The sequence below is a fragment of the Cynoglossus semilaevis genome, chromosome 5 (genome assembly GCF_000523025.1).
Source record: "Cynoglossus semilaevis isolate Cse_v1.0 chromosome 5, Cse_v1.0, whole genome shotgun sequence".
Lineage (NCBI taxonomy): Eukaryota > Metazoa > Chordata > Actinopteri > Pleuronectiformes > Cynoglossidae > Cynoglossus > Cynoglossus semilaevis.
The window spans coordinates 8,777,841-8,790,062 of record NC_024311.1 but is presented as its reverse complement, the minus strand read 5'-3'; the positions used below and the strand labels follow the sequence as shown (position 1 = coordinate 8,790,062).

General features: G+C 42.4%; 2 protein-coding genes across 3 annotated transcripts; one reads left to right on the top strand and one right to left on the bottom strand.

Moving 5' to 3' along the window:
* Positions 1–1,994: 1,994 nt before the first annotated feature.
* On the bottom strand, positions 1,995–5,321 carry phospho2 (phosphatase, orphan 2). Of its 2 annotated transcripts, none has more exons than XM_008310357.3 (4): positions 5,071–5,321; positions 4,365–4,442; positions 3,863–3,957; positions 1,995–3,397 (listed from the first exon to the last, which is right to left on the bottom strand). In XM_008310357.3, exons 2-4 carry the CDS (start codon positions 4,433–4,435, stop codon positions 2,835–2,837), a joined length of 729 nt encoding a protein of 242 aa, XP_008308579.1. In that variant the 5' UTR covers positions 4,436–4,442; positions 5,071–5,321; the 3' UTR covers positions 1,995–2,834. The 2 variants fall into 2 exon arrangements, with proteins under 2 accessions (XP_008308579.1, XP_024911426.1); XM_025055658.1 differs by having other exon boundaries at positions 5,020–5,099.
* Positions 5,322–5,920: 599 nt separating this feature from the next.
* syap1 (synapse associated protein 1) lies at positions 5,921–11,542 on the top strand. The gene is made up of 9 exons (XM_008310356.3): positions 5,921–6,238; positions 6,530–6,648; positions 7,369–7,435; positions 8,110–8,183; positions 8,267–8,406; positions 8,814–8,962; positions 9,449–9,498; positions 10,078–10,222; positions 10,751–11,542. The coding sequence occupies exons 1-9, from the start codon at positions 6,043–6,045 to the stop codon at positions 10,879–10,881; spliced, it is 1,071 nt and encodes a 356-aa protein (XP_008308578.1). The 5' UTR covers positions 5,921–6,042; the 3' UTR covers positions 10,882–11,542.
* Positions 11,543–12,222: the final 680 nt, after the last annotated feature.

Sequence of the window (12,222 nt, the reverse complement as noted above, 5' to 3'; positions counted from 1 at the left end):
GTGAAAGGCAGGAGTCACATCTCCCACCCCTCAGTAGGAAGGTCATTTTACAGCAGTGACGTAAACACAGCCCAGCAGGACCACCACACCTCGTTCAATCCTCCTCTACGTCATGCTGCTAAGGCAGACACATTTCTCACTGTGTGTGGGTCAAAGCCTTAAGTGAAAGTAGGCTCGCCCCCTACTGGTTAAAGACTGCTGTCGGGCACATCACTCACTCTGCAGGCTGCACAGACAGGAGCAGACTGGTTCTGTTTGTGTGTGTGTGTGTGTTTTTGAATATGAATTTGAGAGGTTGATAAAAGAAGTACTCCTGTAACAACTTCAAATACTCCCCGAAACTACATACTTGCTGATATTGTTTACTTCATTGCAGATACAGTATTTGATGTCACACTAGTTACGTTATAGAATCTACTCATTGTTGAGGTTCAGTATTGTTGGCAGATAAATGTGGTGTTCTGGTGGCATATTAGTTCATATGCAATATGAATTTTTAATATGAAGGCCTAAATGTCAGAACAGTTTAATGGAGGGGAGGGTCAAATGTTGGGCTGCAACAGACTGGTGGATACTGAAATAAATGGTAGGGTGTTTTTCTACCACTTAATCTGCAATTCATCCAGTTTTTACAAATTTGTTGTTTTCTCCTTCGCTCTCTCCTACCCTCTCTCCGTGTGTGTGTGTGTGTCTGTGTGTGTGTCACAAGGCGTCCTCACCAGGGTCAGATAACTATGGCCATAAAATATCTTTAAAAAAAAGTCCTTGAAAATTGTTGCATGACAGGAAATTTTATTGCACAATAAAAGAGATATTTAACTTTTGAGACCTGAGTCACAAAAAGGCCTTTGAGGCAGTACATATACCAGGGCCTGGTTCTGTTGAAGGGCTGGTCGAGTCAGGGACACAGAACTCTGAAGGTTGTTGAAAGTCACCTGTTCAGAGTCACTCCGTTTCTCAGGAACTTATTCAATAACGTTTTCCAAGGATTAAAGTAAACGTTAACAATGACACCTTTTAGATTAGAGCAGCGTGGCTGTCAGCCTCATTACTAAATGTTCCTAAAACACTGAAGTGATGTCACAACAACACAGTCTTTCTACTGTGTGTTTCCTGAGTTTGGGTTCTGAGTGGAGAGAGAGAGAGAGCGGTGCAGAGCTCTGACCTGGCGCTCAGACGCCTGAAGGCTTCTTTATCTGCAGAAGCTCACAGGAGAACAGGCAGAACTCCAGCCAGCTGAGGCACTTGTCTACATTCAGCAGGTTCTTCACCTCTCTGACCTGCACTAGATCAGGAGTCGACCCAAAACTGAGTAACACTGACTCTGGAGGAAGACATGGAGTCAGCCAAGAGTGACAAGAACTGAGTGTTCAGGAGAGAGTGGGGGGTGGAGGTGGGAGGGAGGGGTTGAGGGGAGGGTGAAAGGAGAGGAAGACATGCAATCAGCCAAGAGTGACAAGAGCTGTGTGTTCAGGAGTGAGGAGAGAGAAGGGGAGATGACAGGAGAGGAGGAGGTGGGGGGGAGAAAATGAGTGGAGATGGGATGAAAAGAGAGGTGGAGGGAGAGGGGAGTAGGGGAGGACATGAGCGAATAGAAAGAGGAGAGGGGGGAGGAAAGAGGGGAGGGTAATTCCATTAATCCACTAACTCCCAGCTATAAGTAAACCTAAATCTTACTTCTATATGAGGTCATAAACATGATGGAGTTCTTCTCCGTTTTATCCAGTATTTAGTGGAAAACACTACAGTGATGCAGTGTGTGACTAAACAAGAGTACTGAGGAAATACTGCTGTGGGCACAGTAGAATAGAGTTTATCAAAGGTGGACGTAGAGTTGGGGGATGAGGGGAGGGGGAACAACAGCTGGAGAGAAGGAAGAAAATCTAAAATTTAGGTGTGAAGGCAAGCAAAAAAGAAAGGAAATGCATGAAAACAACATTTGCTGGAGGCTTTGGGGGGGCATATCTACATATCATTAAAAAGAATCAGTAAACAAACCATTTCTCATGTTTAAGGAAATGTAAACATCAGCTTTTTACAAGGAGGGTAAATTAAGCACGTGTCATTTTCATGGGTGGTCACATGGGGGAGCTAGAGTCATATACAGTATATCCAAGCAGTCATGGGGCAAGGGCAGCGTCCAAAAACCAAAACACTCAACAAGGAGGACACAGCACAAATGACTGGAAATGATTCACACAGTAAATGTGAAGACCAGAGGTTGATTTAATAGGTTATTAAAAAAATATCCACATTACAAACCTTTAAATTTTGGTGTCAGTGAGTAAGACGGCCACATGGTGGCAGATACCCATGTACAATCAGAGTCATCGGTTAAGGGTGTTGTTTATATTTGTGCTCATGTAAAGAGTCTCTGGTCACAACACTGCTTAAACGTGTCCTGCAGCGCCCCCTTTTGTAAATACAGAGTTACAGCAATGGCCTCAAAAACGTAAAAACTACATTTTATTAAACTACTACTTAATTGAACAAAGGAAATGCAATTACTAATAAATTAATTTCCTCATTGTTTCTCACAGGATACAATAATTACTTTTTTTTTCGCTGAGCTACCTGTTGTTGCTTCTAGAGCGCCACCTTACCCCACTTTTGGAACAACTGGTTCAAAAAAATATGAAGTTATTTGGTTTCACTTCAGGTTTCACTTCAGGAAGACCAGACACACACACAAACACACACATGTGCATTAACAAAAACACAATCAAAACGTATGCAAATTTAAATATAATAAAATGATGCATCGCAGCAACAATACAATCAGATTTCAGTAGTCGACCGATTGTTGTGTTACCAGGTTACCATAGTGACCAGGACTACAACAAGACGGCTTTCAGTTCCTGCAGGATTTCAGTGCCACTGTTCCAGGCAACGACTCGAGCTCTGTGAGCAGCGTCGTCTTCCCGACCTCTGAGTTTGACCAGCAGTTTCTCCAGGGTGTAGCCCTTCCTGGGCATCACAACATCATGCTGCCTCAGACAGGAAGTAGGGCAGAGGTCGTTGCCGCCGTCTCCAACGTAAAATATCCTGTGATACTCCACACCTCCGTCAGAGCACTCTGACAGGTAGAGCTCCAGGACCTTTTTTTTGCAGAGGTTGACTGGACATTGATGGCATTTGTGCGAGTGGTGCCTCTGCACCTCCATGTAGCCCTGCTCGTTGAACTTGGCCGGGTTGGTGAAGACCTGGTCCACAGCCTTGTGGAGCCCGGCTGCTCGGAGGATCCAGTCTATGAACATGGTGTTAGAGTCGGAGATGATGATGCAGTCGATGCTGCTTTTGTTTTCTGATATGAATTTCAGCAGCTCTGTCATTCCAGCAGTGAACGGTATGGTCTCCATGATGCTCCTGACTGTGTCTGGCTTCACTTCCTGCTCACCTGAAACCACACAAATAATTATTAATCAGGGGCATCAAACTCACTTTGGTTCAGGGTCCACATACAGCCTTTTAGATTAGATGGTTTTGTTTTCATGCAAAGGGGAACAAGTATATTAGAAAATATTCATATTTAATGAAATATTATTTATAACATTTTTGTACATTTTTTTTTATTTTCAAAATTGATCAAGCGGGCTAGATTAAATCCCTTAGAGGACCGGTTTGGGCCCGCAGACCTTACGTTTGACACCACTGGAATACATGTTTTTAAACATTACATGACTCAGGTGAAGTGGTTCGTTGGGTTGTCAACTCTAAACTAACAGATGTTGTTAGTGTCTGTATGTGATCCTGTGATGGACCGCAGGGCCATCCAGGCTGTGACGCCGCCCTCACCTGGTGACTGCTGGTTAGCAGGTGTAGATGTATAAATATTAAAGCCATGTGTTTGATCAACACTCACCGATGTAGGTCATCACTCTGCCCATGAACTCCGTCCACTGACCTTTCTTGTAGGAGTTCTTCACAGAGTCAGGTAGGCCCTGGTCTGGGAGGCACCTGGGGGGGGGAGAAAAGATGACCTAAAATAAGGACAATACTCTGAAGACTCCTAAATTGGAGTGAACAAATGTGTTGTTCTTCTAAGTTTTGCTTGAAACCAATGACTTAAAGATGTATCTATTCTGTGATTGGTTCATTCCAGCTCAACATTAGCTAGTTTACTGGACCACCTAGGGATATGTGGTTTCTCTGGGAATCAAACCCAGGACTCTCTGCTTTTTGCAAGGCAGGCATGTTCCCTCTACACACTAATTCACAGCAAATTGGTATATTTATATTATAAATATAATGTACAGCTGTCTGTTTGGGTAAACTCTGAGGTGATGTGTATTTATGAGCAACATTTATGTAATTGTTGTATATACACCATGACTTTATTATTGTTTAATGAATGCAGTATGTACCTGACCACCCAGGTATCGCTGTTGTCGTCCACCACAGTGTGGTCAAAATCAAACACCATCAGAGTCTTCATTTTTCACCTAAAGAAAGAACAAAAATGTTTCTTATATTTTTTGTACAAATTAGAACAGTTGAATATGTACAGTCATAGTGACGTCATTCAGGCTAAAGTTAGCAGCAACTGAGCTATAAAAAAAATTCATAATCTCCAAAATATTGCTGTGTCAATTGGTTTGCAAATCACTATAACGTCAGAACTTGACCCAGACCTGAGATCGCTGAATCAATATTTTTATTTACTTTTAATTAAAATTTCAGCATTTTTTTACATGCGTCACTGATAGAATTGTTTCTGCTACTCCACTGTTTGCAGTGTGACAGCTCCTCTGACTGAACTTAGTTGATAGTGCTGTTTAGTTGCTTCGCTTTAGTGGTTTTATATTCTACTGACAGCCTGAATTAAACGAAAAAACATATATATATGTTCTATATATGATCCCGGGACCGAGCGGTCTTGGGACGTAAAGTGAAACGACGCACTGATCACCGGTTTTACATGAACGCGCACAGATCTCACAGCGTCACCCCCCGCTAAACAAACTCAGTTAATAAACATCTTTAGAATTTGTAACGCGTCTTTTCGGTTTGTTGAACGACCTTTGTAGTTACATCCATATGAAGATATAACTGATATAAAACAAAATTAACCTCTGACTGAATCCACAGTCCAGCTTCCTCGTTTTCTTCTTCGTCGCTCCAATTCTTGTTACAAAGTGTAAAAAAATATACCGCCATCTGTTGGCTGATTCTCTGTGTGCATAATCGTAAAAGCGCTATTACGCCTGACAACCACTACATAGCAGAAACCACAAAAATAAGTGTTTACCCAAAGCCGTCCACACCAGACTGCCATAGCGGCTTATTACGACGTTAAATTGTTTTTTATGCGAATATGCATGAAATAAACCCCATTCTAGCTGGTCGGTCAACGGTGATTAGAAATAGATAATTGATTAAACATAATAAATTAAGTGGTACCAAATGTAAATGTTAGGTTTTTCACGTAAATGCTGTAAAAGACACATTAAAGGAAATAGAACTTAATTCAAACATAATTCAAAGAAGGAGATAAAATGACATCAGTCCAAGGACAAATAAGAACAGAAGAAATGTAACTGTTATCAGTGACATTGGACTTAATATACAACGAAATAATACGATTACTGAGAAATATATCCTAAACTACTAACTAAAAACAATAATAAAATCCAAAGGTTTATTTTCTGTGAAGAACGCTCTTTGTACCCCGTGCATAATGCAGTTTTTTTAATATGGTAGTACTACCAGTTACATGTTAAAATACTTAATCTGGGTGTGTTTTCAATGAAAATAAAGTTAAATTAATTCTTATCTTATATATCTAAATATATATAATCTAGAGATATAACTCGTGAAAATAACATCTTGATTTTGGCTTCTGACCAGTAGGTGGCAGTTATGCAGGAAACGCTTGTGACGACACGTTTGATGAAAACGTAGAAGATTAAAAAGAATCAGCGAAGAAGAAACTCTGGCGACTTTACTTCCTGTTTGTGTGAAGTCAGACGTTAATCGCTGTCGACAGGCTGCGAATCGTCAGTGGTCTGTAAATAAAATCATTTTAGCTCGATTTTGACCGACATGTTTAAAGGTTTGGGGTCGTGGTTAGGTTTGGAGAAGCCGACGGAAACGTCAGGCGAGGCGGTGGAGAGCGGACAGCAGGATGAAGAAGAGAAGGTGGTGGAAGCTCAGAACGAGGTAAACAAACAGCAGACAGCCGAACAGGACCCAGGAAAGGCCGACATGGAAAACCCCGAGCAGAACAAAGGGTTGGGCGGTGAGAAAACGTTTGTTTTTACCAGCTGACTGTTGTTTCTGTGAGGTCGTTAGACATACAGTAACTCCGTTCAACCTAATTATTTAATCAACATGTGAAAGAATGTGACGTCAGTTCACCTGCCTTTGTTTACGGCGGTCATTGGCCCTGTTTTTCTGCCTGTAACTTCCTGGCGTCGTCAGCTCCTTGTGCAGGTGTGTTTGTGCTGGAATAGTGGTTTCATTTACACATTTTTCTCCTGTCTCCGGTGTCCTCGTCTTTGTCCTCCTCCTCCTCTTCCTTCCCATGAAGACTTCATCTACAGTTTTGCCTCCAGTGCTACCAAGAAGATTTCTGACTCAGTGGTAGGAACAGCTCAGACCATCAAGAAGACGGTGGAAGAAGGAAAGATTGACGGCATCATTGACAATGTAAGCGCGCTGGTTCTATGTCCGGTCTTTCTGTACTGAGTTCTCCCTTTTTTTACCAGTGTTTGTTGTTCACTCAGTTGACCACATTTGTGAATATGACTGTGAACTATTGTTTGTATTTATTTGTGGGTGTGACGTCACACTCATCCCATTGGTTCCAAGTTTGATGGAGTCATATGGTGGATGTGGTGGAGGCATTGGAATGACGTCACAGAACTGCTTATTACTGTTAACTGTTGGATTATTATTATCATTATTATTAGTCCACTCTCCTGAATCTAACAGCTGTGCTTCTAATGACCCTGAACTAAATACATCAGATAAAATATGATTCACAGAAACACACAAACCAGTGTTGCTCAGTAACATCCTTACAACCAGTGATGTCACTAGCTGATATACAGGTCCTAGATGGATGTTGTTATGTCATGTTCTAGAACTAGTAACTCTGTGCACAGAAATGATTATACACCTGAGTACAGGCACACACAGTAAGTGCAGTAGTCTCAACCTGATGCATGCCTGTTTTAACCCACCTGACTTGTTCTGCTTGAACTCGCCAAACTCTTTTAAGACCTCACCTATTGCACCATTTGTGCTCCAGCAAACCAGGTTGATGAAAATGCCAGCCTAGTTAACTCAGTTACATTGTCTTTTGCATGTCAGTTGTGTGTCAGTTGTGTTGCTCTGCTTATTTATGGATGACCATGTGTTTTCCAGACCTTTCTAGGAGACTTCCAGAAGGAGCAGGAGAGGTTTGTCCAAGAGAAGAAAGCAAAAAAATCTGGTGAGATAATAACGATAAAAATAAATGATAACAACAATAAAGCTGACAATAGCTCTCACTGTGACAGGAAGAAGCTCAGTGTGCTAGGCCAGTTCTCCACATCATATGAGTAGAGTAACATTAATCCTGTTGTGTGATCAGAGATTTGATCTTCGAGGGAGAACTTCACTCTACTAGGGTTTTCGGTGACTGTGAGCGTGAACTCTCTGTGGGTTTTTTTTCTAATTAATAAAAAAAAAAATAGCGTGCACATGGACTGTGGCTGACAGCCAGGCTGATGGACCTGTTCCGCCAGGACCACAGGCAGCCGCAGGGGAGTGCTGTTCCTTTGACAGCTTGTAGAGAAGAGGCTAAAATTCCAGTCTGAATGAATTCCTTTGAATAAATGAATAAAACAACGAAAAAAGGATTTATTGCTGTTAGAAAATCTCTGCAGGATCGTCTTCTGGTTCTCTGCTTCTAAAAGTAAACAGTTGAGAAAAGGAAAACAAATAGACGGTTCATCACGAGGATAGTTCCTGTTGTCCGCTAACATTAGTATTAGTATTATTAGCTTCCGTGGTCACATGTACCGCAATTATATTTGATGACGCACGGCAGATTGTGGGAACTGGGTTTATGTACCTGACTCACATGTCTGGGTGTGTTTGCTTGTGTGTGTGCGCGTGTTATAGATGCAGCCGTTCCTCCGTGGGTCGGCTACAATGAGGAGGAGGCCATCCAGCAGCAGATCCTTGCTCTGTCAGCTGTGAGACACACACACACACACTTGTTTGAGCTTTGTTTGATGTCAACCATCTAAATCCCACGACTCTTGACTGCCCTCCGTAGGACAAGAGGAACTTCTTGCGCGACCCTCCTGCTGGAGTGCACTTCCACTTTGACATGGAGCAGATGTATCCTCTGGCTGCAGTGATGCTGGAGGAGGACCAACTCCTCAACCGCATGCGCTTCGACCTCGTGCCCAAACTGTGGGTAGCCAGTATGGGTGTGTGTGTGTGTTTTAGTCCAGTACATCTGTGTGTATTCTGTCGGTGACACTAGTCCTCATTGGTTTTATGGATTTATGTGTGTGTGTGTGTATATATATATATATATTATTATTATTTGTGTTATATTGATTGATAGTGTAAAGTTGTTTTATTTTTAAAAATTAGTGCAATGTGGCCCAAATACAAAAATCAGTGAAGTCAAAATAAAAGTCTTGTAGATTCTCTTAAAATAGGGAAAGGTCAAAGGTGAGACAGAAGAGACAAATCAACTTATATTCATTTGTATTTGTTTCTACATAATAATAATTTCACTCCGCCTTAAGACCAATCAGTGCTGCACCAGGATCACGAGTGTGTGTGATTGACAGCCTTTTGTCTGCCGACAGTGTGAAGGAGGAGGCGTTCTGGAGGAACTATTTTTACCGAGTGTCACTGATCAAGCAGTCGGCTCAGCTCACGGCACTGGCTGCTCAGCAGCAGAAGGAGGGTGAGGAGCGGGGGTCCGGTGTCTCACCTCAGGACATCGTGTTGACAGGTGAGACTGGAGTCTGTGAGTGAGTCTAGGTCAGTATTGTTACTGTAAACCAAGGCCTGAGGTAGATCTGTGTGGAACAGAATAGAACTGTCTGCTCCAAATAAAAAACAGAAATACGTTCTTTTAAAGCAGTTCCTCAGTCTGTTTTGAATCCATTTTTACACAGCGCCATCTGTCTGCTGTCATTAAGAATTCAATTACAGTACAAGCCTAGGTTTAAACAGCGCCTTCTACATGAACCCTGAATCAGCACCATGCACTGACACTTGTTTAGAAATCTGTTTATTGTGATGTGGACAGTGTATGTCTTAATATATGCATATATTTATGTAGATATATGTACATGGAGGTGTGTATATGTGTGTAGATATATTATTTTAATAATTATTTATAATCACCAAATTTGGTAACCAGTGCTGACCATTGATTACTGATCATCAGTGATCAGAGTCTAAATTTGCTCTTTTATTGTTTGTTTTCCTCCAGACAGTGTCAGACCAAAGACTCCTCCTGTTTCCATCAGCAACATAAAGAAGGTCAGTGTTTCTGATCCATCTTCTGACATAAAGAAGGTCAGTGTTTCTGATCCGTCTTCTGTGACCCTAGAACAGGCATGGGCAAACTAAGGCCCGGGGGCCAGATGCTTTTAATCCAGCCTGCCAAACTTCTCCAAATTATATAATTTATTTATATTCTATATTCTATTTACAAGCATTATACTTTTGCCTTTTCCCTGCAATACACACGTTTCCCCAGTAGATGGCATAGAAATGATAAAAACATTTTCTCCTTTATGCATGACTTTATGTCATTTGTCTTAGTTCACGTGATCCATCCAATCTGCTCCTGACCCCGCCTCCCTGTTTAATTTAAGGACAATTGTGGCCTGCGGGTCAAAAAGTTTGCCCACATCTGTCATAGAATCTGCAATCTGATTGGCTGAGCAATATGACATTTCAGATGAACAGTAGAACACAGGCAACAAATAGAGCTGAGAGTTGAGCCTCCAGCCAACAACAATCGGTACCAGTGTCTCAGTAGTCAGTCTTAGCCCAGGTTAGGGAGTGAGTCAAAATAACCTTTTTATTCCTGTCTGCACTTCATCACCACCTCAGGAGGAGCTGGACGAGATCTCCACCAGTCCTGGAGTGTCAGAGTTTGTGAGTGACGCTTTCGATTCAGCGGCCATCGACCAAGATGACCTGAGGAAAGAGATGGAGCAGCTGGTACTGACCAAGGACAGCAGTCCATCCCCTGATGGTAAACTCTCAGAGGACCTGATTTCTTTGTGAAAAATGTGCTTGTGTGGCTGATCGATATATTTTATATTTGTTAAAATTTAGCTAATTTGCAAAGATTAATATAAATATATATATTTATATATATATATAAAATATAAATATACAGTGGGTAAGTCAAAGTAATCTGGAGTTCTGTTCTCACTGTGCGACGTATCTAAAAAAAAGTCTAAAAAATGAAAACACCAGAGGAGTCTGACTTACGTCTGAGAGCCATAATGAAGGGCAAAATGTTTCCAAAAAACAACACAAACAAATTACAGTAAATGCAGGTGTTTCCAAAAAACAACACAAACAAATGACAGTAAATGCAGCAAAATCCAATGTATGGAGTACAACCAGCAAATCTAAACAACGCCATGTTCAGCATATAGTGCCCCGTGACGACGGATTTGTCCGCTCGCTAATAAGTTCCCGTGCTTTTAGACATGGACATTTGAGAATACATGTTCAGTACTTCGGTACTAAATACTGTGGTGTTTACCTCCAGATGAGTCTGCAGACTGGGAGAAGGAGCTGCAGCAGGAGCTCCAGGAGTACGAGATGGTGACCGACCCCGGCAGCAGAGACGAGCAGTGGGACCAGGAGATCGAGAAGATGCTCCAGGCAGACGAAAGCTAGTGCGTCCGCTCCGGTGCGGGCAGCGCCACCTGGCAGTGTGAAAGTATCTTAAGTAGTGACAGTGACGCACACGGGGTGTCGAACGTCCTAACCCTCCGCCCCGACCAGCTGTGGCTACGATCTCGTAAACGTTCTCCTGATTCTGATGAAGGTGTTGGTCCAGTTAGAGCCACAGGGCTTTGATCTCTGCTGGAAGCAGTGGAAATATTTGGGTATTTTGTTGAAGTACTGCCTTTATTACTATCCTCTTTTACTTTCATCTGCTCGGTTTCTCCTGTCCTCTCCCCTCGGAACGGGAAGTGATGCTAGAGGCTGACCCAGGACCAGTGCCACGAGTCTTCTACTGGAGAGAGACAAACCAGACCTGTATCTGTGTGTGTCTGTCTCCTCTGATACTGTGTGCTAGACTGTAGCCTCAGTATACGTATGTAGTACCCTTCAATCAAATGTACATTTACATGACTGTAAATAAACTCTGATTTATCTATCTACCACGAGGTGGCATTATTCCCTGTCTTTACATTAGCTCTTTGTTTATTAGCATTGTCTCAAAGTGACCTGTCTTCCTTGTCTTCTCTTCTCTGTGTTCACTTTAGTTGAAGTAATGTTTATTGTCACTGGTCCTTCAACAAAATAAATATATATCATGGTTTATATCATGTATTTTTTGTTTTATTTTTTGTTGCTTTATAAAACATGGGGAGCAGTCGTGGTGACAGGGGGCGCTGGAGTGTCACAGCTGCCATCAGACAAACCATTGTTTCCTGCCTGTTCTTTTACTGTGGGTTTTAGTTTTGGCTCACTGGTCCCAGCTGTTGGAGACCCAGATACCAGTCTGAACTGGTTTTTGTCACTAATAATACCTGTCTGAGAACTTTCCGACTGACACTCACTCTACTTTCCTGACCACTGTTTCATGTTGGGCTCTTTTATTCAAACAGTAGCCTCCACTGGCTGACTACGCTCAGCTTGACAGAACAACATCCTCCGACTGTAGCCAACGGGCACGAACACGTGGCTTCACCTGGAGGTGGGGCACGGAAGTCAAGGTGTGGGCAGATACCACTGGTTGGTAAAAAGAAAGTCTGTGCAGAGGGTGAGTCAGTGAGGCAGAAAAGAAGGAAAGGAGATCAGGATATTCTGGTTGGGTAGAAAGTGTGTAATCTTGTACAATCAGACAACAGTCGGAGCTGCGTCTGTGCCTGTCTGCCTGACATGTCCGTGCACGCTCACATTTCTGCGCTAGGTGAAAAACCGAGGCAGCAGCGGCGGCAGAGTGATGACACTGTGGAGCGACTCCACTAAAACTGGATTAAAGCAGAATAATTATTCATTTACGAG

Bases quoted from the DNA above. Each gene is read 5' to 3' on its own strand.
- phospho2 (XM_008310357.3), bottom strand. From the start codon at position 4,435: ATGAAGACTCTGATGGTGTTTGATTTTGACCACACTGTGGTGGACGAC. The intron at 3,958-4,364 runs GTACATACTGCA...TCCCCCCCCCAG, and splicing joins AGCGATACCTGGGTGGTCAG to GTGCCTCCCAGACCAGGGCC. The intron at 3,398-3,862 runs GTGAGTGTTGAT...GTGTGGTTTCAG, and splicing joins CAGAGTGATGACCTACATCG to GTGAGCAGGAAGTGAAGCCA.
- syap1 (XM_008310356.3), top strand. From the start codon at position 6,043: ATGTTTAAAGGTTTGGGGTCGTGGTTAGGTTTGGAGAAGCCGACGGAA. The intron at 8,184-8,266 runs GTGAGACACACA...TGCCCTCCGTAG, and splicing joins AGATCCTTGCTCTGTCAGCT to GACAAGAGGAACTTCTTGCG. The intron at 9,499-10,077 runs GTCAGTGTTTCT...TCACCACCTCAG, and splicing joins CCATCAGCAACATAAAGAAG to GAGGAGCTGGACGAGATCTC.